Genomic DNA, 21,122 nt, shown 5'->3' on the forward strand with positions numbered 1-21,122 from the left:
AAAAGAAAAATTGAAACGAAAATAAAATTAAGATTCTGATTTCAATTTGAATATGCGTCCATAAGTAAAATCAGAAAGTGGTGAGTGGCTCTGAATATGTATCCCCTAAAGTTTTGGAAAAATGATATCGATCACTAGGACCCTGATCAAAGAGTTTGTTTGTTAAATGAGAAATGGTTCAAGCAATAACTTTTTTTATAATTTCGATTCGATATACAGTGTATAAATGAGAAGCTGAAATTGCGTGCTAAATTTTGAAAGTGAACGACATTTTTTTTTATTGTATCTCGTGGTAGCAGTACTATGTACCAGAGTGTATCTCACGTTTATCGCTTCGTAGTACCTCTACGGCAATGAATTTTGAAATTAGCCGTAGATATTGGGTCTGTGTACAAAAAATGGTTGCAGTGTCGATTATTTTTATTGATATAAAGTTGAGAGTAGCTATAATATTGCGGTGACAATCAAATCTTCATATATCCCATCGCAAATATATTTACGATGGAATTATTCGTTCACTTTTCGTGATATAAAAAAATGAAATTCAATGTATTGGGCGTGGCAAACAATCGCAAATATTTTTTTGAAAGTTTGTTAAATGTTGAAGGAACGAGAAGATTTTCTTGAAAACAAAATCAGTAAAGTTACTTTTTGAGCATAATTCAAATGATAGTTGAATTTTACTCTTTAAGTGTCCATCTCTTAATGGCATTGGAATAAATTTCTTGTTACTTGGGAAGGAAAATGAATGATAATCTTTTAAATTTTGTCAAGGTATCAAAGTCTTACTTATTTTTACTATTTTCGTGTCGTATCTGCTGTATGGCAGAAGTTCTAGTTCCATTTAATTAGGGGGGTCCAAAAATGACTTTTTTGGAAATTTTGATGTTTAAACATCTTTTTCAAATTAATTTTTCATGCTGATTCCGAATTTGAAATCCGTTTTTCCATATCTCTTACCCCTGGGCGGCTACCGGAGACCCTTTTTTCGGAAAACTGCCCAAAACCGCTAAAAGTCAATTTTTTTGAAATTTTCCATTATGAATAGCTTTCTAGTGATGTGATATCTTTTTTAAATCAGTTTTTCATGCTGATTCCGAATCTGAAATTCATTTTGTCATAGCTCTCACCCTTGGCCTGGTAATAGGAGGCTGTTTTTTTACTAAAATCTTCGAAACTAAGGAAAATTGATAATTTGAAAATGTTTCATTTTGAATGAACTTTGAATGAAAAGTTTAATGGTAATTACTTGTTTTAGATCAAATTTTTATGTTGATTTAGAATTTCAAATTAGTTTCTGCATATCTCCTGCCACTGACCTGCTACGGGGCCGGCTATATGAGGTTCCTTATTCAGAAAATATTGCAAAAAATGTGCAAAAATCGATATTATTGAAAGGATATTTCTAAGCTTTTAGTTTGTCTGTGGCTTTTTGACACTTGGCTAATGTTATACATTCATCGTCATTGAGTACTATATCTTTATCCAATGAGCTAACCCTTTGTACTGCTGCTATGAATTTATCTGCTCAACTAGTCATGAAGCAAAATTCAACCTGCTTAGAATCTCGTTTAAACTATCTTGAGCTAGTGAACTCCTTTCAAATACAATGATTCCCTAAATTAATTAATTGAACATTGAAACGTTGATAATTGTTTTTAGGAAGCCTTTTAATCATTTAAGGGGTAAGTTAAAATTAAAATCACTAGGCTATACAGATAGCTAATATATGGAATTTTTCAAATAACTTTAATTCAAACAAGGCATATAAGAACAGGTTTCTAGTGAATCTATTGAAAGATACCAATGTTTAAGAAATATAACCTATTCCTAAAAAGTAACTTCCAAACAAATGGACCAATATGAAAGCATTTACATGGTTGTCTCCCTGGAAAGGAGAGACGTTTTACTACTTAGAAGTTCACAAGATAATTTAATTTCTCAAAACTTTTTTCTAATTAACTTTTTTAAAGAACCCTTGTTTGAACAGATAGTCATATTTATTTGTGGAAGTCCTTAATAATTAACACCGATAATATTGTAATTAAATCAACAGCTTAACCCTATTCAACCTAGGCTTTTAGGGGCGGTCCAAACCTAGGGGGGCTTTTCCTGTACCACCCCTTAACTTTTGATCTAGTGGGTCTTTTTGGATGAAATTTGGCACATAAGATCCTTGTCACACAAGGTAACTTTTGACAAAAATTTTTATAAATAGCTATTGTATTCTAACAAAGGCTTTAGAAAAAAGTTGCCTGAGTTCAAAAGGCTTATTTTATCCTAAATATTCAATAAATTACGGTTTAAACGATATATTTGACATATATTATAAATTTGTATTGGAAAAGTGTTAATTTTTATGACACCCTACTGTTAGAAATGTCATCATGCTCAAGGTGTGAAATTTTTTAGGAGTCAAATTTTTTTATATTTTGAAGCTAAATAAAAGTTAGGAATTTACAGAAAATTTCATGGCAAAAGCTCTATTATTTCAGGAGCTATTACCAATAATTTAACCTCCGAACAGAAACAGCCCCCCCCCCCTAGGCCGAATAGGGTTAAGGTCTGATTTATTTGTAAAAAGCATTAGTTCTTCAAATCTATTCAAGCAAGTATTTAAGGGATGGATAAAACAATAGTGCCTTTTGATTAGTTCAATAAACAACTATTCGAATGTAGGATTTTTAGATTCTATCTATTCGGTATAAGGTCTATACATCCCTATGATTTTCATTGTAACTTAACCTTTCAAACAATGATATACGGCTTGTTAAATCCAATATCAACTTTTGAATGTCCAATGTGGACAATCATTGCATTTGGAAGAAGTTTACTAGCTCAAGATATTTTTACCAATTTGATTTTTACATTTTTGATTATATTCTAAGCAGGCAAATTAAAAGCAGCTCAGTCCATAGGGTTGCATCATTGCATAAAGTACTAAAAACTCTTTGTAACAAGGAATGTATAACCAAATGTTGTGATAAATGGAATCCAAGTACAACAATCTCCTTCAAAAATATTCATTTCAGTACATTTTTGCGATATTATCAGAATAAGGAACCTCATGTAGCCTGCCCCGTAGCAGGCCATGGGTATGACATATGCAAAAACTGATTTGAAATTCAGAATCAGCATCAAAATCTGATCTAAAACTAGTTGTTATCATCAAATTTTTCATTCAAAGTTCATTCAAATTCAAGCATTTTCAAATTATCAATTTTCCTTGGATTCAAAGATTTTAGTAAAAAAAAATACCTCCTATACCAGGCCAAGGGTGAGAGCTATGACAAAATGAATTTAAGATTCGGAATCAGCATGAAAAACTGATTTAAAAAAGATATCACATCACTAGAAAGCTATTCAAAATGGAAAATTTCAAAAAAATTGACTTTTAGCGGTTTTGGGCGGTTTTCCGAAAAAAGGGTCTCCGGTAGCCGCCCAGGGGTAAGAGATATGGAAAAACGGATTTCAAATTCGGAATCAGCATGAAAAATTAATTTAAAAAAGATGGTTAAACTCAAAAAGTGTAATTTTGGACCCCCCCTAATTTAATCAAATTAAATGATGGCAAGGTTGGCAAGGTGAAGGGTATGTTTGAGATATCGATGTTCGAAAATCGACCCTTTGAGAGCCTTTTTTGCTCAATTTTCAGCTAAAGTTTTCAAAGTTTAACCCAAATTACGAAAACGCGAAAACTTGCAACCGTTTGAGGGAGTCGATTTTTTATAATTTTATGATTGGGGCCCTGTCAGAGACTTAATTGCAAATTAATTAATTTTACATTTTTAAGACACTTTCGATGGTGTAAAAAATGCTCATGGCACGCACACACCGAGCATCCATTTTGCCTATAAAAACTCCCCTCCCAGGCTTGCCAGCAAGATACTGCAGATTACTGGATAACATATTTTTTATACTTTTCCTCTCTTAGCTCTGTTCGCTTTGCATTTCTTTGTATTTGTTGACGTTGTACCTTCCGAGTACGAAATTCGAACATAAAAATTCACCCAATCATGGGATGCGACGGAGATCTCCTCAAATTGTTGTGGACGACAATGTTGGAGTTAATGACCGAGATCAGGTAATCTGGTGGGATAAACACTCGTCACCTCTCATATTTTTATCATTATTTTGATGACATTTTCGGGATTTTATTTCATTTAACCTTAAAATTTTCAAATTGTTTGCCCTCTTTCATTTTTGGCCAGCACAAAGCTCTATCGAGTTGGTTGGTTGCAATGTCTCCTATACTTGTATTAGATTAATTGTTAGTCTCTCTTTTTATAGAATGGTGTTCTTAATGTGAGGTCACCCAATGAAATCAACCTACAGATTCTCACAAATACTGACGTGGATAATCACAATGTTCATTTGAGGGAGGAATACCCCCCTAAAATGTTCGAAGATGGTAGTATGGTCACATTACTCAAGGATCTGGTTGGACACAATACCAATCTTCCAAACCATGATTTGTGTGTTCTCCTTGTCACATTCCGCAAAATGAATGAAGAGATGACCAATCATTTCCACCGAATCATAGATTGGAATTTGTACGAAATGAACAACAACACCAGTGCTTTAGAATTCGATCAAGAACTACAAACTATAAATTTGTTTTCAAACAAGCTTTCACTCTTAATCTCCTTGGAGAAGAATTTATTGGATGTTTTAGAAATGCGTGCCAAGAGCCAAGGCTTTTATGACAGCATTAAGAAAAGTGAATTTCCGACCAGGAAAGTTGGGAAGAACCAAACAGGCGAGAACGTGAAACGTGACTTGATCGATTATTGTGAGTCTTTCGAAGAAGGCCAAAAACTACAAGAAGCAGAAAAGCTACTCTCGCAGTTATATGATATGGATCGAAGAGTCAAGCGCATCGAAGAGAGAATCGGGGATTTTAGAAATGAAACTCAACCTGTTGAGCCAGAACATAGGAAGATCGAGAAAGAATTAAAGAAGGCCAAGAAACCAAAGAAACAAAGAAAACAGAAAAACAAGAAAAAGAAACATAGAAAATTCGAGCCAACGAAACCACTGAATTCCACATGGAGTTACAGTAATGTTACATCAGGAAACACCAGTTTCACCAGTGATAACCAAACGATCAAATGGATGGACAACAATGTCTTCGGGAATTACACCTGGAGCAATGAAACAACAAAACTTCAAAACTTTTCATTAACTGCCTCGAAGCTTTTTACTTTATGGTCTCCAATCAATGCTACCCTGAACCAAATAAACCTCAATGATACTCAGATTCTAGTTAAAGATAAAGCAATGATGAAAAGTGAAGATGGAGCCTTATCTATTGATGGATCAGAGATACTTAATAAAGACATTCTAAATGGGAATAAAAATGCAACAGCGAGAAGTGAAGATGGGGCTTTAGCTGTCAATGGCACAATAAAGATACTTGATAAAAGACTTCTTGATATTAACAACAATACAGGATTGAGAGGTGAGGATGGGGCCTTATATGTTAACGGTACTATAAAAATACTTGAAAAAGAAATCAAAGCAGCCAAGGATCTGTTACATTCGCTAAATGATGGAAATGGAATTGAAAATCCTATTCAAGCTGAACACAGGAATTTGACAAGAGAAAACGACAATCAAACAAATGCTTTCGGCAGTGGTTCTGGCAATTCGGTCCCAACTGATAATGAGGCTCAAATAGATGTGGGACCGATGGGAAATGATAGCCATTTAGGAAGTCAAGGAGATAAAAACGCTATCAGACATGGAGAAAATAATCCACAAAGAATGCAGTCAGATGGTGAGGAAAACATCGAAAACAATACCAACGACATCACAAACAGCAACAGGACAAATAATAGAAATGTTCTTGCAAGCCCACAAGAAAATACGAGCCTGAGTGCAGAGTTTCCTAATTTTAATACAAGCAACATGAATGATAGCAAGTTGATAAACTCAAATCTGAGCAGTCCAGAAATCCCAGGTGAGAAAGAAACAGAACAAGTGAACATACAGCAGGGATTACCTTCGGAGAGTGAAGAGGATGTCGTAAACAACACAACAAGCACTGAAAATAACAACAACACAGTCAAAGAAACCGTCCCAAAAGTTTTACATACAAAGCCAAGCTCTATTGCCAACAGTCTACCCAACTCAATAAAGACACCGTTAAATAAAAGTCCTTTTGAAAAGTCGAGCACCAAGAATAACCTTTTCTTTGATCACCACCAAATCAAACATCAGAATCTAACATCGAAAAAAGGAAGCACATTTTGGAATAATCATCGATCGAAAAAATCGATGACGCCTTTCCTTCGAAATTTTCGAAAGTCTCGAATGGAAAGAAAACGAAAAGCTAGAAGTAAAAACGCTACGAAAAGATCCGGTACCAAAGGAATGATTTTCAAAATAAGGCTCTAATGACAGTAAAACAAGGAGATAAAATTCGTGAGATTTCCCCCGAGGCATATTCTTAAGGTACTGTAATCGCAGAAAGATATCATTGCGTACCGTAGTATGCATGTGATCAATATTTTGGTTATTTTTTTTGCGGTTTAAAACTATCTAGTTAATTCTAGCATTTTGTATAGAATATTTACTTGTTAATTTGTATGAAATGTTTGCTTAGTTCCTATCTTTTTCAGAAATCTATAAAGAATATTTCCGTTTGCAATCTGAAAATAAAAGCTGCAGCAAGCTCAAGAAAAAGGAGGAAGATGATGATTAGAAGCAGACGTTTAAAAACAAACAATTAGAGAACATTTGAAATAGAAATATATAATGAACAGTAGTTCTTGTTTAGAAATGATATGAAAATATTTACTATATTGGGAACAGAAGGGATTATTATGGATATAGTTCTCACAAAGAAACTTAAGAACTTGCTAATCAGAAGACAATAAGACCGAAAAGGGGGTCCGAGGGAACAGATTTCATATAAATATTTCTGGGGGTGATAAGTTGGTATAGACATTTCTCATTCCCGTTAAGATTCATTCCAATAAGGCAGTACAAAGTCTAAGAGAAAGTCTAGAGATCTTCGAGAAAAAGAGATGGAAACAAGTTTCATCCTTGAGCAATTTTGTGCTGTATTTGAAGATATTATCTCAAAGGAAAACTGCACATGCCGAAATCCGGAGGTATTCCAAGTCGTTCCTAGTTGCGCTGATGGCATCCATTCATCTACAACACCGATTGTAATTCGAAGACAGACAGATGATTTTGCTTTCAGAATCGGTTACTCGTCAATCTCCATATTATTGGGAGTATTTGGATTGCTTTGCAATAGCTATATCGTCACCAAACCTGGTCGAAAATGGAAAGAGTTGGCAAACTCACAACGTCTTATCCTGTACTTGGCAATTACCAACATATTCTACACAATTATTTTTCTCATAAGAACATCCACAAACTTTCTTTCATCTTCGTGGATACTTGGTGATCCACTATGTAAATTGTTCATGTCCATAGCACCAGTTGGTTCGTCTCTATCCATTGGATTTGTGGCAATCATTGCGTATGAAAGATTTGTTGGCATAACCAGACCTTTATCTTCATTGACCAATCGAATACTAAGCATTTTAACTCTCATCAATATTGTCATTTCATTCGGAACAACAATCCCAAACTTCCTATACACCGGTTTGCAGCAAAATGGGAAATGCGAACAAAAATGGCCAAGTGATGTATTCGGATTAATTTACAATACTCTGTATCTACTCATCCCAACACTTACCACAGTATCAATCACAACATTTTTTTACTACAAAATCAACATAACTTTAAAAAATGCAATTTTCAAGGACAACTTTCTACAGAATTCCATCCAGAAGAAATCATACGAACATAAAGTGAAACAAACATTGAGAATTGGAAAAATAATTAAATTCATTATCCTCACATTCGGAATAATGGTACCACCTTACCAAGTCTGTTACATCATCCTTCTGGCGACAGGTTATGTGAATATGACATTGTTCAAGATTCTGACGTTCATTGCAGTGCCAATCTACCAAGCTCACGTGGTGTTACATCCATTCCTATTCAGTGGAATGCATAAAGAAGTCAACCGCTGGTTTCGATCTTTGTTTAGAAGAGCAAGAAAGCATTTGGGTATTTCAAAAGCTTCATATGTAGTGAACGGCAATACTACTCAAGTTTCAAGAACTACTGAGGCGAGTTGTATAAGCGAGAGTAGTCGAACAGACAGCTTCAATGACGAATCTTAGATCCTTTTAATTCTTTGACATATAATTGATTAAGAATTGAACTTACATTTTCTTCTGGCTCAGCGACGCAAATCGCCAACCAATGGTCCAATGATAGATCACTTTATTTTTTTTAATAAGCTGAAAATAAAATAAACTTGAAGTAAGAAAGTGTCCTATTTTCCACGAATCTAGCGAATATAAGACTTGTTCAGTATTAAAATAATTTTTGGAATTCTATTCCGAATATACTTATATGTTATAAGCTAAGTATAGCTAAGTAAACTAATTGTTTTTTTTTTGAATGAAATTTCAAATAAGTCAAAGTATGTCATTATTTTAACATAATATAGTGGAAAATAAATTACAATTCAGCTAAATATATGCTCTATATAATTATTGAATAATCTAAAAATGGTATAAATTCGTTTTATAAAAATTGAAATAATACGTCTTTTGACGAAACCCCCAAAAATATATCCAAAAACATTTGCATATAATCTTGTTTGAAATTATCACTGCCAATGAAACATTATATCTATTTTGGATGCCACCGTGGTATATTTGATCACAACCGGGAGTGGTCTAGATTGTGACGTCAGATTTTGTAATGTAATATACTGCTGATAGGAAGTAATAAACTTTTCCAATAAAAGAATATACAAAATTGTCTTTTTCATTTTTCCCCAACATAAAGCTTTGAAACCTTTGCCCTGAACTTATCCAGTTACAGTTTTCATATATAGTGAGGATCAACCACCAACACCATAGCACCTTTCGCCCTCTCTTTTTATTGTCTTTATAATTCGTATGCATTGTTATGTATCGACATCGACGAAAAGATTTTCCGTGCATAAAACTTGTTCCAATATTTCGGAAGGTGTGATAATTCTCGTACTACCGATCAATACCTTCAAAGTAAAATAAGTCAATTTGCAAATCAATAACATTTTCCTTAGGGTTTTTACGAATCCATAGGAAAATTTGTATTTCGTTGAACTAATAGACCTTTCATAAAATACGTCACACGAACATCACTTGCCTCGTTTTGAAATTATTACCATGGTGATTAACTCCCAGGGGATTTTATTACAACTATTTTTTATTCATAAAAAAATCATTTAATGTCTCAAGGGATACGATCACCATGGAAATCGTTTGAATACGAGGCAAGTGATGCTCGTGACGTTATTTATGAGAAGGTCTATTTTCGACGAAGATACCAAAAACCGCGAAAATTAGTTCCCTTAAGGCTACAGAATATGAGTCACAGATAGGGTCTATTTAGCTTGACTTTTGGCACTTTAGCCACTTGGGTTCCATTTTTGGAAACTTTGGTAAATCCATGTCGGTTGGTAAACGAGTCATCACCGACCAAGGCTTTTGAGTTTTCAAATAACAAATCCAGGTTTCGGAGTCACTGTTATATGTATTTTGGTGCTTGATTTTTCGTCTGATCTTCGTCTGAAACTCCGTTGCTAGTTCTCGAGTGGAATCGTATACCAAGTGGAAAATCCATTTCGAGTTTATTTGTTCGGATAATTTAAACACAAATATTTGCTCGTATTTTTCCAGAAGTTGTTGTTATACATAGCATGAACCCTCTAATCAATGCTAATTTTAAATTTTGGGTTTTGAGTTTAAGCTTTATATTTTATACATAAAATTCCAACAAGTTGAAAATTCGACCAGAAACAATCTGTAAATAGGAAACAAGGCTAATCCTGTTAGGGAAATGATATTACGCCCTCAGGTTCTTGGTTGTTAACACTTCTGTAATGATTATTTTTTTAGTAGGTGTATATGTCACGTTCCAATTTTGATTAGAAAGGCCTGGATTTTAAATAAAAGATCCTTTCTCATGGTATAGAAAGGGGGCAACACAGAATAGACAAAAAGAAAACTAAGATTCTGTGTAGTCCCCTTTCTCCCCTTCACTGCGTAGTACTATATACTACTATATAACAAAATTTCCAATGGTTAGAACCTGAACCTTAAACGAACCTGAGTGTTGGGCTTGGTCTTTTCCAGCGTTTCTTGTATCGTTTTGACTTCATGCCACGTGATACCTCCAATCACATACAAAATCAACAACGGGTGATCATCTGGTCTTGGTTTTGTCACGTTCATGAAAAAGCTGGAATCGAAAATAACGAGTTATCAACTTTTGATAATGCTCTTATGAGAGCTCTGACTGGGAAAAAGGAATGGTTATGAATCACTTTTAAAAGAATCTTTAAAATCACGCATTTGTAACATGCAATTTTCGGTAGGAATTAAAAAAAGACTGCGTTGAAAAATGAGTTTCTATTTCAAGGTCTTGAATTAAACTATTGTTGTCTAAAATATATGGCATAGAAATTGCCTTTGAAAATGTTAGAATCAATCTAGATATAGAAATTATCTTACCCAAAACCTGTTTTTAAGAAGTCCTTGATTCCATGCGACCGAAATTCGATATCTTCTAACTCGCTCTTCGTGCCATCAAATATCTGCTCTATGATTTGTTTGACAAGAGCTTCATATCTGACTACGCCCATCAAATCTCTGCCAATCACATTTCTAAAAAACAAAACATGTTTTGCTTCTCAATACTATCAATCCTTAAGCGAGGAAGCAAACCATGCAACATGGTACTTCAAACATCGATTTCAAGCATGAAACGTCACGATGTTTGAAGAATAATGTTCGACAGTTTTCTCCCAGCCCTTAGCGGCGGGTCAGCTTTTGAGGAGACTGGTAACGAGTTTACGAGGAAAATTAACGACGGTATCGAAAACACAACCATAGTAGCGCTCTTGTGAAAAATGTATGCTATAATTGCATTGAAGTGATGAATGAATTTTAGTTGAGCTATTCGAATGTTAAAAACAGTTTGCACTCCACCAAGTCTACAGTATTTTCATTGTTGCCGTTGAATCCCACAAATCATGAATAAGATATAATTATACGTTAGTTTTTTCATTTCTCGTCTTGCTTGACTGATAACTCTCAATCGTTCGAAAACATCAGCGATCCTCGTTCGGATCTGTCGCTCACTGGAATCCAGGTCTCCTACCAAAACGAAAACAGTTGACATCAAAGTGATATTGTGATTTGTTCAAGGAAATCAAAGACCAAAAGATAATTTTTTTTGGACTACTTAGAAACGAATCGGTCTATATCACACCCTTAAAGATCTTAAAAAGCAAATGTAAACCTAGAGAGCACCTAGAAAAAGATTGCAAGAAACTTACCGAGGAGGAAGAGAAGGTCTTCTTTATGGGATCCGTCCATCAACAAGTTGATCATGACCTCCTGTGAAAGTAATATTGCAGAATTATTCAGAAATTCGTAGAAGGCTTTAAAGGATTATATTAAAGTTTCCCAGTCAGTTAGATGGGATTTCAGGAGGGTATAATCAAGTTTTCAAGTCTCTGTAGGCTCGCTTAGGTACCGATGTATTGAAATTATGGTACAAAATTTACGGATAAATTCTGACCTAGATCGAAGGATTCTGATGATTTATACCTTAATTTTTTCTTCGTCTCCAAGTGATAAATTGCTGACTTCATTCTCAGCGGAATAAATAAATAAACAAAACATCAGCGCATCCACAACGCTGAACCTAACAAAACAAACAAACGAAATAAAGTAATGCTCAATTGTATGCAGAACGTAGACGCGTAATACATTGCAATAAAGAGAAAAAGAACATATAGAATAATTACTAACAAAAGAAAATGTTATTACTATATGTTAGAAACCTTTGTTTCGAAGAATTAGTCAGCATGTTCATGACTTGTGTAAAAGGACTTGTATTCTCTTCACCCATCTCCAATAGAATACCCTGAAAAAATCAATGTTTAAAGTTAGTTTAGCTGGTTAAATGGAATCTAAAACTATTATCTTTATTGTTTCGATTTCTAAATTTTCTTGATCGAGAGAAGTTGATTTGAAAATAGGCCGCTTCTACATTTTATTTTAGGTAAACTGATCGTGTGAAACCACGATTGCAACAATATTTAAAATCGTATCACCTTTTCAGCGCTAAGCAATTCATCAAGACGTTCATTTTCTTCATCCGACAGGGCGTTCAGTAAAGCCATCGAACATTGAAGAAATCCACGATATTTCTTCAAAATCGACTGATTATTCCTAAATGGAAAGATTGATGCAAGAGTAATGAAAGAAAACTGCAGGAATTCTGTAGTCAAATATGGAGTTGTTTTCGAAGAAAGGTCTTGGTAACTTAGAGCTTACCTTATAAGTTCTAGTAATGTTTTCAATCGATTGATATTGTATTTGGAGGATTCATCAGGTTCCACAATAGTGATCGACTCCTTCTTCAAAAAAGCCTCGACTCGCTCACATATGTAAGATAAGCATTCCTGAAAAAACAACAACAGAAATCTCATCACTTCATCCACTTAGCAGCGATTTACACTAAACTTATATACATCCTTAAGTCCAACGACTGAAATTGCGTGATTAACAACGTACTTCTTCAGGGCTTTAGAGCTTGAACCCAAACCTTTTTAGCACTGGAAATGAATGTGCTACCACTCGACTTCGCTTAAATAGTAATGCTGGAAGCGATTTTGTATTTCATTTGCAAAATTATATGATGACTATTCCAGAGGAAGAGCACCAATTGGAATGGCATTGTTACATTGAGCCTCCGAACTATTATGAGAAAAAATAATTCTTTGTATTGCTAAATAGAACAAACCTTTCTTGTCTTCCTTATGAAATAAGTGAAAAGCTTTTGAACTTCTTCATGACCATAGTGTGCAAGGGAACCAGGGAAGAGCGTCTCATTTGTAATGCTAAAAGATTTGACAAAATTTGAAAATTTTTAGTTCAGCTCTGGATTAATAATATTTTCAAGTGTACCAGCAATTGATGCGAAAAATCACTAACCAAATACTTATAGACGCTAACTATATTGAATGACTCACTTTCCCGGTGCAAAAAGACTTGACATATCAACAGCCACATCATTGTTGTGATTCTTTAACCTTGGCAAGATCTCGTATATGGTACCAAAGACGCTGTCGGATGTGTGACTGATCGGTGCAACTAAATCCAATGTTCTGTCCATAAAAATGACAGATGCTCTTTTGGTAGCAGCCTGAAAAATGGGGAAGAATTGCGTAATATTTTGGTAACTTCCTATGAAGAAAAACACATTAGGGGTCTTTCTTATAGTGGTCTGGAAGAATGAATTATGACATTAGGGTTACAGAGAAAAAGGAACAAAAGGTTGAATCTAACCTTTCTTCTGCCTTTAGGATCAGGCATATTTGCAAGGTCATTTGCAACCAGTCGACTGAAATGACCAACAGAATAACAATCCTCGTTGATTTGCATTGCTTCAAACATTGTTGCCATTGATGATGTCAACATCTGAAGAAGATTAAAAGTTTCATTCAACAAGAGGTCTAATTAAACTTTTGACACTAAACAACTATACACTGAAACATAAGAAAATAATTTGAAATGGTACATATACATACTTGCTGGGCCAACACTTCTTGAAATTCATTACTTACCTTGATGTTGCATTGTATGTTATGTGGAAGAAAATTGAAATCAACATCACCAAGGTTATTGAACTTTCTTTTATCTCCCTGCAGAAAAACAAAACAAGTGAGTCAATTTCAAAAAGCTTTTTATATATATTTCTATAGAATTAGGATCACAGTACACAACAAAAATATCTTCATAGTTCGGATGGCACCTTCCAAAAAAGTGAAGAAGGGGGGGATCGAAAATTTTCATTAAAAAGAGGGGGGGTCGTTTAAGAAGGGGGGCTTACATATATTGTAGATTATTTTCCAGCACTGTTATGAAATTTGGTCTGCGTGAAAGGAAGTTCTTTATTTTCACTAAAAAGTGGTATTATATTTGCCAGACTTAATTTTTCTTTACTGTTTCCCTTCCCTTTTTACCATAAAAAATTCAGCCCAAAACCCTTGGGGATAGGCATTTTTAAAGGTTGGGGGTGCCATGAAGGGGGGAATCATTTAAGAAGGAGGGGAGGGGGGTCAGACCCCATTCCGCACTATGATCTTCAAATTTTAAACCAAAATACTCTACAGAAGAAATCGTCAGCGATTGGACATCAACAGATGATGTAGACTATAAATCGTCTACAACTGATGATGAATGATTCATTTTGTAAATAGGCAGTCGAACTCTATTAGCTTTAAAGCTAGTACAGATTTGTTAACTTTTTTCGACTTTAAAGAATATATACATTAACATTAACACACATATTAGAATTTGATAATCGTGTTTGAAAATATATGAATATTTTTAAAGGACAATATATATAAAAACTTATCATGCAAGTTGGTTTGTTTTTGAGTTTTGTCCATTTCATTTACCTTGCTGTGAAGAAATCTTTGAAGTCTTGCAACATCAGAAGGAAGCACAGGAAAAAGATTACTATTGGGTGATGTGATGAAAACATTGGGTGTCAAGTTGCATGCAAAGAGTGGAAGATGTACAATCTGCACTGATGCCAGCTGAATGTAAAGAAAACTTAATTTCTCAAAACTCAGGCTCGACCGTATAATATTGGAAAATCATATCTAGACTCTAGAGCAATTTTGAAAAAAAACAATTAAATTTGGGCTGTTGTGGAACAAATTTGGAAATTTTTTTTACAGCAATTCTGATTGTATGAAAAGATATGATACATAATTGAAATTAAATTCGATTGAATAAAAGTGAAAACAGACAAACCTCATTCTGTATCCAAAGTTTCAACTGTCTTGTGTAGTATTCAAAAGCAGGAAAATTCTGCCCTCTTACAATAAAATCATTAGCTTCAGAAGAAATAGTAGAAATGACAATACATTGAGAAAAGTCACTACTTTTGACTATCCTTTTGACATAGTTTGATACTTGTCCAAGAAGAGGTGTTGATACAACAAATACTGCTTTGGCTTCAGATTCCAAACACTCCTGAAAGTGAAGCATGGAGAAGTAGTTTGAATTTCGCAATATTATGATTATCTACATTTTTTTTCCAAAACAGTTCAAAACATTCTGGTGGCTCAAAACCAGATAGAGAGATTGCAACCCTGGATACATTAGATGGTTTCAATAAATCAAAGCTTAATTAAAATGTAAATCCAGGAAAATATCATAAAGTCACTTTTTTGTATTATTTTACTACTAAATAAAAAAACTAAAATTAAACTTAACTTTAGTTACCTTTGTATGCTTGATATCTCTAACATCTAATGCACCAGCTTCTAAAAGTTTTTTGAAACCGCCACTCCAATGTAAACATTCACAAGAAGCGTCATCTATAAAAATAACTGCATCCTCCACAAATCTACAGAGTATTTGTATTGTTTGTTCACAAAATGATTCCATCTAAAGAGAAGGTTTCATTAGATCAAGATTTTAAGTGTCACAAACATAGGGTTGATACAGGCTTTTCGAAATAACTCTGTCATCTTAAATTTTTATTTTGTTTCTTTTGGGTAAAAATGTTCTCTTTTGAAGAGACTCTGGCAAAATATCAAAATATTTTCCAGACACTTAGACTTATTTGGTAAGTTCAATCTACACCTAAAAATTTTTTTTTAGTTTAATTTAAAAAAATCAAATTTAAAAACATTCTAAAAACTAAAAGAAAAGAAATCGTATCCAATGTAACAAAAGCTTCAACCAATTCAATGTTAAAAAGTGGTTCAAAATCATTAATAAAGAAAGCTAGATATGAGGAAATTAAACAAAAAGGAGACCCTGATAAACGTCAAAAAGTATTGTAATTCATGGAGCAGACAAGCAAAGGAACTAGTGATGGAGACGAAACATTTTTAGACATTTGCCATACCTTATCGGCCCTTTTTACACCATCCCTTATTGGCGTTATTTTTGGGCTCGTGGCATAATAAGGGCCGGTGTTAAAAGGGCCGGTGTAAAAAGGGCCAAAGTTTTGCAATTTTTACTAAAAGCAGCGTTAATTTTGGACCATTTTTTCTCAATTTAAAGGATTTTAAAGGATGAAAACTATCCATTTTGTTTACTCTATATCCAAAATCAATGATTTTCAATGGAATTTTAAACAGTTTAATACTAAAAGATGACATTCTAATGTAAATTTTAGTTAATACTTACTGTTTTGAAGCCTGAATAGCAACTTTTACAAGTTTTGGCGTTATTTACAGCCCTAATTGGCGTAAGCCCAAAATTAAGCTGTGGCGGAATAAGGGCCAGCGTAAAAAGGGCTGATAAGGTATTCAATTTCAATACCATTGTGATGTAAGATAATTTTAAGTACTTTTCTTTCACCTGAAGCACCTAGCTTGATATTATGAATAGTTTAATATTGGGTAACAGTCAAGGAAATCCCTCAATTGCAGTAGGAATTTTTAACTGCAATTGCAGTATAAACATTGCTTTTATACATTTTTCATATACCGCAATTAAAGTATATACAAGAAACAGAATTCAAGATTCAAGGAGAAAAGGGCTATTTTTGTACATAATTGATCATAATGTTTTTAACGCACAAACAAAATATTTTTTTCAGTGGATTAGGTTCTTTTAATAAAGACTAGCTGTTTTAGATTAGAGCTTTAGAGTTAGCCTGACAAGGAAAACAGTCAGGAGTTTTTGCCTAATTAGGAAAGGCCTTTCTAATTAGGAAAGGAAAGACCCGATAAAACCCATTCTACATGATACAGAAACAAAATTTCAAAATGTATCTGGGGCTTTAAGGCTTTGAAATTTTCTAACTAGGAAAGTTATTTGTTCCTAGTGGTATATCTCAATGCTCCGCCCATGAGAGATCATATTTTTTTGAACATAGATCAATTTTGACTTACTAAAACTAATGGTTGTGGTTAGAACTTGTGATTATGGAGTGATTAGGAGAAAAGATAATTTTCTTGAGCACTTTCTTATTAGGAAAGTCAGGAAAATCGTAAAATACTTTCCTAATTAGCCAAAAACTCCTGACTGGAAAGTGCCCTTTTTGGTCATGAACGACACTGCCCAGCCTTTCTAAAATATGGCCTGCATATATATGAATGACGGAATGCCAGAACTAGAATAGCTGTTCCGTTCGGAATAGCTATTCCGCGGAATATGATTTTATATTTTTTCCATAATCACCTATAATCAGCAATCGGCTACCTCATTGGCTGTTTGTTCGTATATAAAGGTATGCGCTCGCTTGTAAAATCATTCTAATACACCTTTTCCGGGGTGTTGTTTGGGATTTTATGTTCGAGTGTTTCCCTTACATATAACTAAGATATAACTAGAATTAGAATTTCATGAAAACGAGGCCTGGCTGTATGAAGGGCTGTAGAGGCCTCAATTGGTCCCACCGGGGAACTTTGCCTGACTACTTAGTCCGCCTTGAGCAAGGTATAAATAGCCAGAAAAAGCACTCCATGCATGCTCCACATCCTGGGTTCGGGTCAAAGTCCCAATTTTTGACCAGGTATTGATATTTTATGTTTTCTTGGGTGTAGATTCCAAAAAACGTGGTCCGAAGTCCGAACTCATAGTACCAGACCAGCTTGGAGTCCCCTGTGGGATGGAAAGCAGTTTCTACAACTCGTGAACCACTTGGTGCTGACGTATACCTTCAGCCAAGTCTAAAAAATACTCTGAGGGGTCCCTATTGAGCTCTCGGCCAAGTCAAGCTAGCGAAGGTATGACATCGCTGAGAAATTTCACTACTGTACAGCCAGAAGTTGGCCCAGTGGTTTAAGGCGTTGAGTCCACGCACTAGGGGTCCCCGGATCGAAGCGGGTCAAGGTCACTTTTAAAATTTTTATCCAGGTTTTTATATTTCATGTTTTTTTGAGTGTAGATTCTGAAAAAATAGGTCCGATTAAGTCCTGAAAAGTTGACGGAAGGGCGCTACGAGACCGTAAATGACCCCCTCCCCTAGTGCCAGACTGGGTAGGTCTCACAACTTGAAACTTTCTGGAGACGTCAAGCATATCAAAGGGGGGAAGCATGCCAAATTTCATCACTCCACCGTTACCGGTCGCCTGGCTACGGGCTGCGCAAGGTACGCTGCGGGACATCATGTACAGATGATTGCCAGGTCATACGGCGTTTTTAGCAAGTCAAATTTTCTGTCAGGTATAATTAATCTAGTTCTATCTTAGTTATATCTAAGGGAAACACGCAAACATAAAATCCCAAACAACACCCCGGGAAAGGTGTATATTATATTAGAATGACTTCACAAGCGAGTGCATTCCTTTATATACAAAAAACAGCCAATGAGGTAGCCAATTGCTGATTATAGGTGATTATGGGTACGGTAATGGGTGATTATGGATGATTATGGGTGATTATGGCTGTATCCGCGGATTAGAAACACTGTTCAAGTTTATTTTCCTTTTAAAAACGACATTTTTAAACGTTTGTAATGATGATGACTGGCTGCTCTTTGCAGAGGACGCCTGGTTCCGTATTGAGCGGTCTAGGAGTCGTCTCATTAGAACCGTCTACACAATGGTTTATACTGCAACCAGCTTGCAAGACACTGACACACAGTTTTTGGATCGAGTGCGTTAAGTCCAACTGAACCACTAGGGAACAAGGCCAGCGCACTCTCACCTCATCCACGATGGATTGTGGAATCGATACCTAGCACAGTCACTGACAGGCTTCTTGAGTTTTTGTCTACCCGATTCCCCTCACATGGCATGGGTTGGCCCAGGCAAAGGTACATTCACTTGCCAAGTGAATCAGAGCACCGAGCGGGAATCGAACCCCAACCTCCTGGACGGCAGTCAAGATTGATAACCACTACACTACTGCGCCTATAGACATAGATACCCTCAGGGGTGATAAAAGAGAAAGATTATTATTATAATAAAAAATCATATTCCGCGGAATAGCTATTAGAAAAAATAAATAATATAAAAAAAATCATATTCACCATAGTTTCTAAAGGGGTTACCCCCTTAGGTAAGAGGACCCCCCCCCTTAAGTGCTAACCCCCCCTTAGAAAATCAGTATAAATGAAACTATTGCACAAGAGTCATAATTCAAGGAAGATCCCCCTTATTTAAGAGACCCCCTTAGGTAAGAAGACCCCCCTTAACTGGCAACCCCCCCTTAGGAAAGTCATACTTTTAACACCCCCTTGCTTTTGGTTCATCAAAACCCAAGACCCCCTAAATGTAGGGGCCTATTCTGGCCGGGACATCTATTCCGGTTCCGGCATTCCGTCATTCAGTGTTTTGTCTCTAGCCCTGCCTAGTACCATTGTTTTGCATATAAGATTCCCTTTTCTGCACTAAGATTTCTCTGCCACTTTCCTTCTATAGAAAAAGACAAGAAACAACCAGAAACTCCCCAAATGATAAGTTGGGAAATGATATTCGAAAAGTAAAGTTAGGCAGTTTTATAATCATAACAAGATTTTCCGGATCTCATATCGGCTATCCAGGAAAAATGACAGAAAAATCCCAGAATAAAGTGATAATCTTTTTTTTATTGCGGGAATTTTTATCAAGCAAGATTTGGCTATTCCAGAATTTGTCTGTAACAGGGGGCGGACGACACAGGATTTCCGAGGGCAAAAGGGCGAGAGAAGAAAATGTCCAGACAATCTCAATCGAACGGAATCGATGATCGAACCAGTCGAACCAAATCGAACGCAACGATTGTTGTTCGACTGGTTCGATCTTCGATTCCGTTCGATTGAGATCGACTGGCTTTATTCTTGCAGCTTCCCAACATCCAAGCTCTCAAACATCACAAGCCAAATGAAATTACTTTCGATTTCCCATAGAAATTATGCGATGAACAATCCGGGGGTCAATGCATTTAGGATCGAACGCTATCAAACACAATCAAACGCAATCGAATATCAATCGAATCTGGACATTGCGGTAATATTCGATCAGTTACATCAAAATGCCTCGAAAATGTCAATATGAAAATTGCGTAATCAGAGAACGTATGTCTCGCTCCAAAGGTTGAGACAAGGTTCAATAATTGGAATTGAATAATTCTTTTGTTAAGTCACAAGGGTAAATAAAATACCTTGATAATTTATCGTTCTTTTTAACTTGAAGATTCGTTTAAAACTCAGCCTCCTAAATATTTGGGGTAGGTAAAATATGTAAAAAGAAATTCATACTTTTCCAACCCGGCGAATCTTAAAAAATGAAGCGAAAAATAAATAACCCTTCCAAATAAACCTCTTCGGTGGCGAGGTAGTCTACTCTGACGTAATTGTAAAATTTATGTGATGGGAGTTTGACATAGTAATGTAATGTTGTTTGGGGATTCCTGCTTAGCATCTACTAATCTCTTGCATTATTTCTGAGGTTTACTCAATACTAGGAAGGAGTTTTATTCTTTTATTTTGTATATCAAAAAAATCTTTACTGGCACTTAATATTTTTATCACTTCTATTAGTTAGCCTTAGTCCCTTTTTTAACTCTTGCTCTAGTTTTATATTTTTCTTAACTTAATAAAACTTGATTATAACATAAGATTTATTTTAAATTTTAAATTTTATATGTGGCGAATATGGGCTTACGCCTAATGCTACTTAATTAAATAGATAAATAGAAGTTCTCTGGAATTTCAATTGCATTTATTCAGGTTGATTTTTTATGACTTCTAATGGTACTTTTTCTAACGAGTTTGATTTCTACTCTGTTCTCACAATTATGTCTTTTTTTTTCGCGTCCTTTTCTGTGATTACTTTTATTTATATTTTTAAAGACAGGTAAGAAGGCATATTGATGAAACTGTCAATTGAGATTCGATTGCGTTTGACAATCGAATTTCAATCGGTCGATTGCGTTCGATTTGGTTCGACTGGTTCGATCGTCGATTCCGTTCGATTGAGATGGAAATGTATGAATTTCCGTTCGAATTTCCAAGGCAATTGAATTAAAAAAGGCAAAAACGAGTGGAATTTCCAATGCATTTTGCAAAAG

General features: G+C 35.0%; 3 protein-coding genes across 3 annotated transcripts in view; 2 read left to right on the plus strand and 1 right to left on the minus strand.

Annotated features, from left to right (window-relative positions):
• The first annotated feature begins 700 nt into the window (after window positions 1–700).
• LOC136814998 (putative uncharacterized protein DDB_G0282133) lies at window positions 701–6,465 on the plus strand. Its single transcript, XM_067071435.1, has 3 exons — window positions 701–774; window positions 3,935–4,084; window positions 4,291–6,465. Exons 1-3 carry the CDS (start codon window positions 745–747, stop codon window positions 6,397–6,399), a joined length of 2,289 nt encoding a protein of 762 aa, XP_066927536.1. The 5' UTR covers window positions 701–744; the 3' UTR covers window positions 6,400–6,465.
• A 566-nt stretch (window positions 6,466–7,031) lies between these two features.
• On the plus strand, window positions 7,032–8,207 carry LOC136814972 (putative neuropeptide Y receptor type 6). The gene has a single exon (XM_067071399.1). It carries the CDS (start codon window positions 7,032–7,034, stop codon window positions 8,205–8,207), a length of 1,176 nt encoding a protein of 391 aa, XP_066927500.1.
• A 300-nt stretch (window positions 8,208–8,507) lies between these two features.
• LOC136815008 (sec1 family domain-containing protein 2-like) overlaps window positions 8,508–21,122 on the minus strand; it is a 15,832-nt gene continuing 3,217 nt past the window's right edge. The window contains exons 2-17 of the mRNA XM_067071446.1: window positions 15,393–15,557; window positions 14,919–15,140; window positions 14,558–14,698; window positions 13,721–13,798; window positions 13,443–13,574; window positions 13,127–13,299; window positions 12,898–12,994; window positions 12,429–12,556; window positions 12,206–12,323; window positions 11,933–12,015; window positions 11,697–11,793; window positions 11,423–11,483; window positions 11,138–11,240; window positions 10,596–10,748; window positions 10,191–10,323; window positions 8,508–9,097 (exon numbers count right to left, since the gene is read on the minus strand). Of these exons, the coding sequence (XP_066927547.1) occupies window positions 9,005–9,097; window positions 10,191–10,323; window positions 10,596–10,748; window positions 11,138–11,240; window positions 11,423–11,483; window positions 11,697–11,793; window positions 11,933–12,015; window positions 12,206–12,323; window positions 12,429–12,556; window positions 12,898–12,994; window positions 13,127–13,299; window positions 13,443–13,574; window positions 13,721–13,798; window positions 14,558–14,698; window positions 14,919–15,140; window positions 15,393–15,557 (1,977 nt within the window). The 3' untranslated portion in view covers window positions 8,508–9,004. The remainder of the gene's footprint in view (window positions 9,098–10,190; window positions 10,324–10,595; window positions 10,749–11,137; window positions 11,241–11,422; window positions 11,484–11,696; window positions 11,794–11,932; window positions 12,016–12,205; window positions 12,324–12,428; window positions 12,557–12,897; window positions 12,995–13,126; window positions 13,300–13,442; window positions 13,575–13,720; window positions 13,799–14,557; window positions 14,699–14,918; window positions 15,141–15,392; window positions 15,558–21,122) is intronic.

Source organism: Clytia hemisphaerica, unplaced genomic scaffold (assembly GCF_902728285.1).
Source record: "Clytia hemisphaerica strain Z4C2 unplaced genomic scaffold, Clytia hemisphaerica genome assembly, whole genome shotgun sequence".
NCBI classification, from domain to species: Eukaryota; Metazoa; Cnidaria; class Hydrozoa; order Leptothecata; family Clytiidae; genus Clytia; species Clytia hemisphaerica.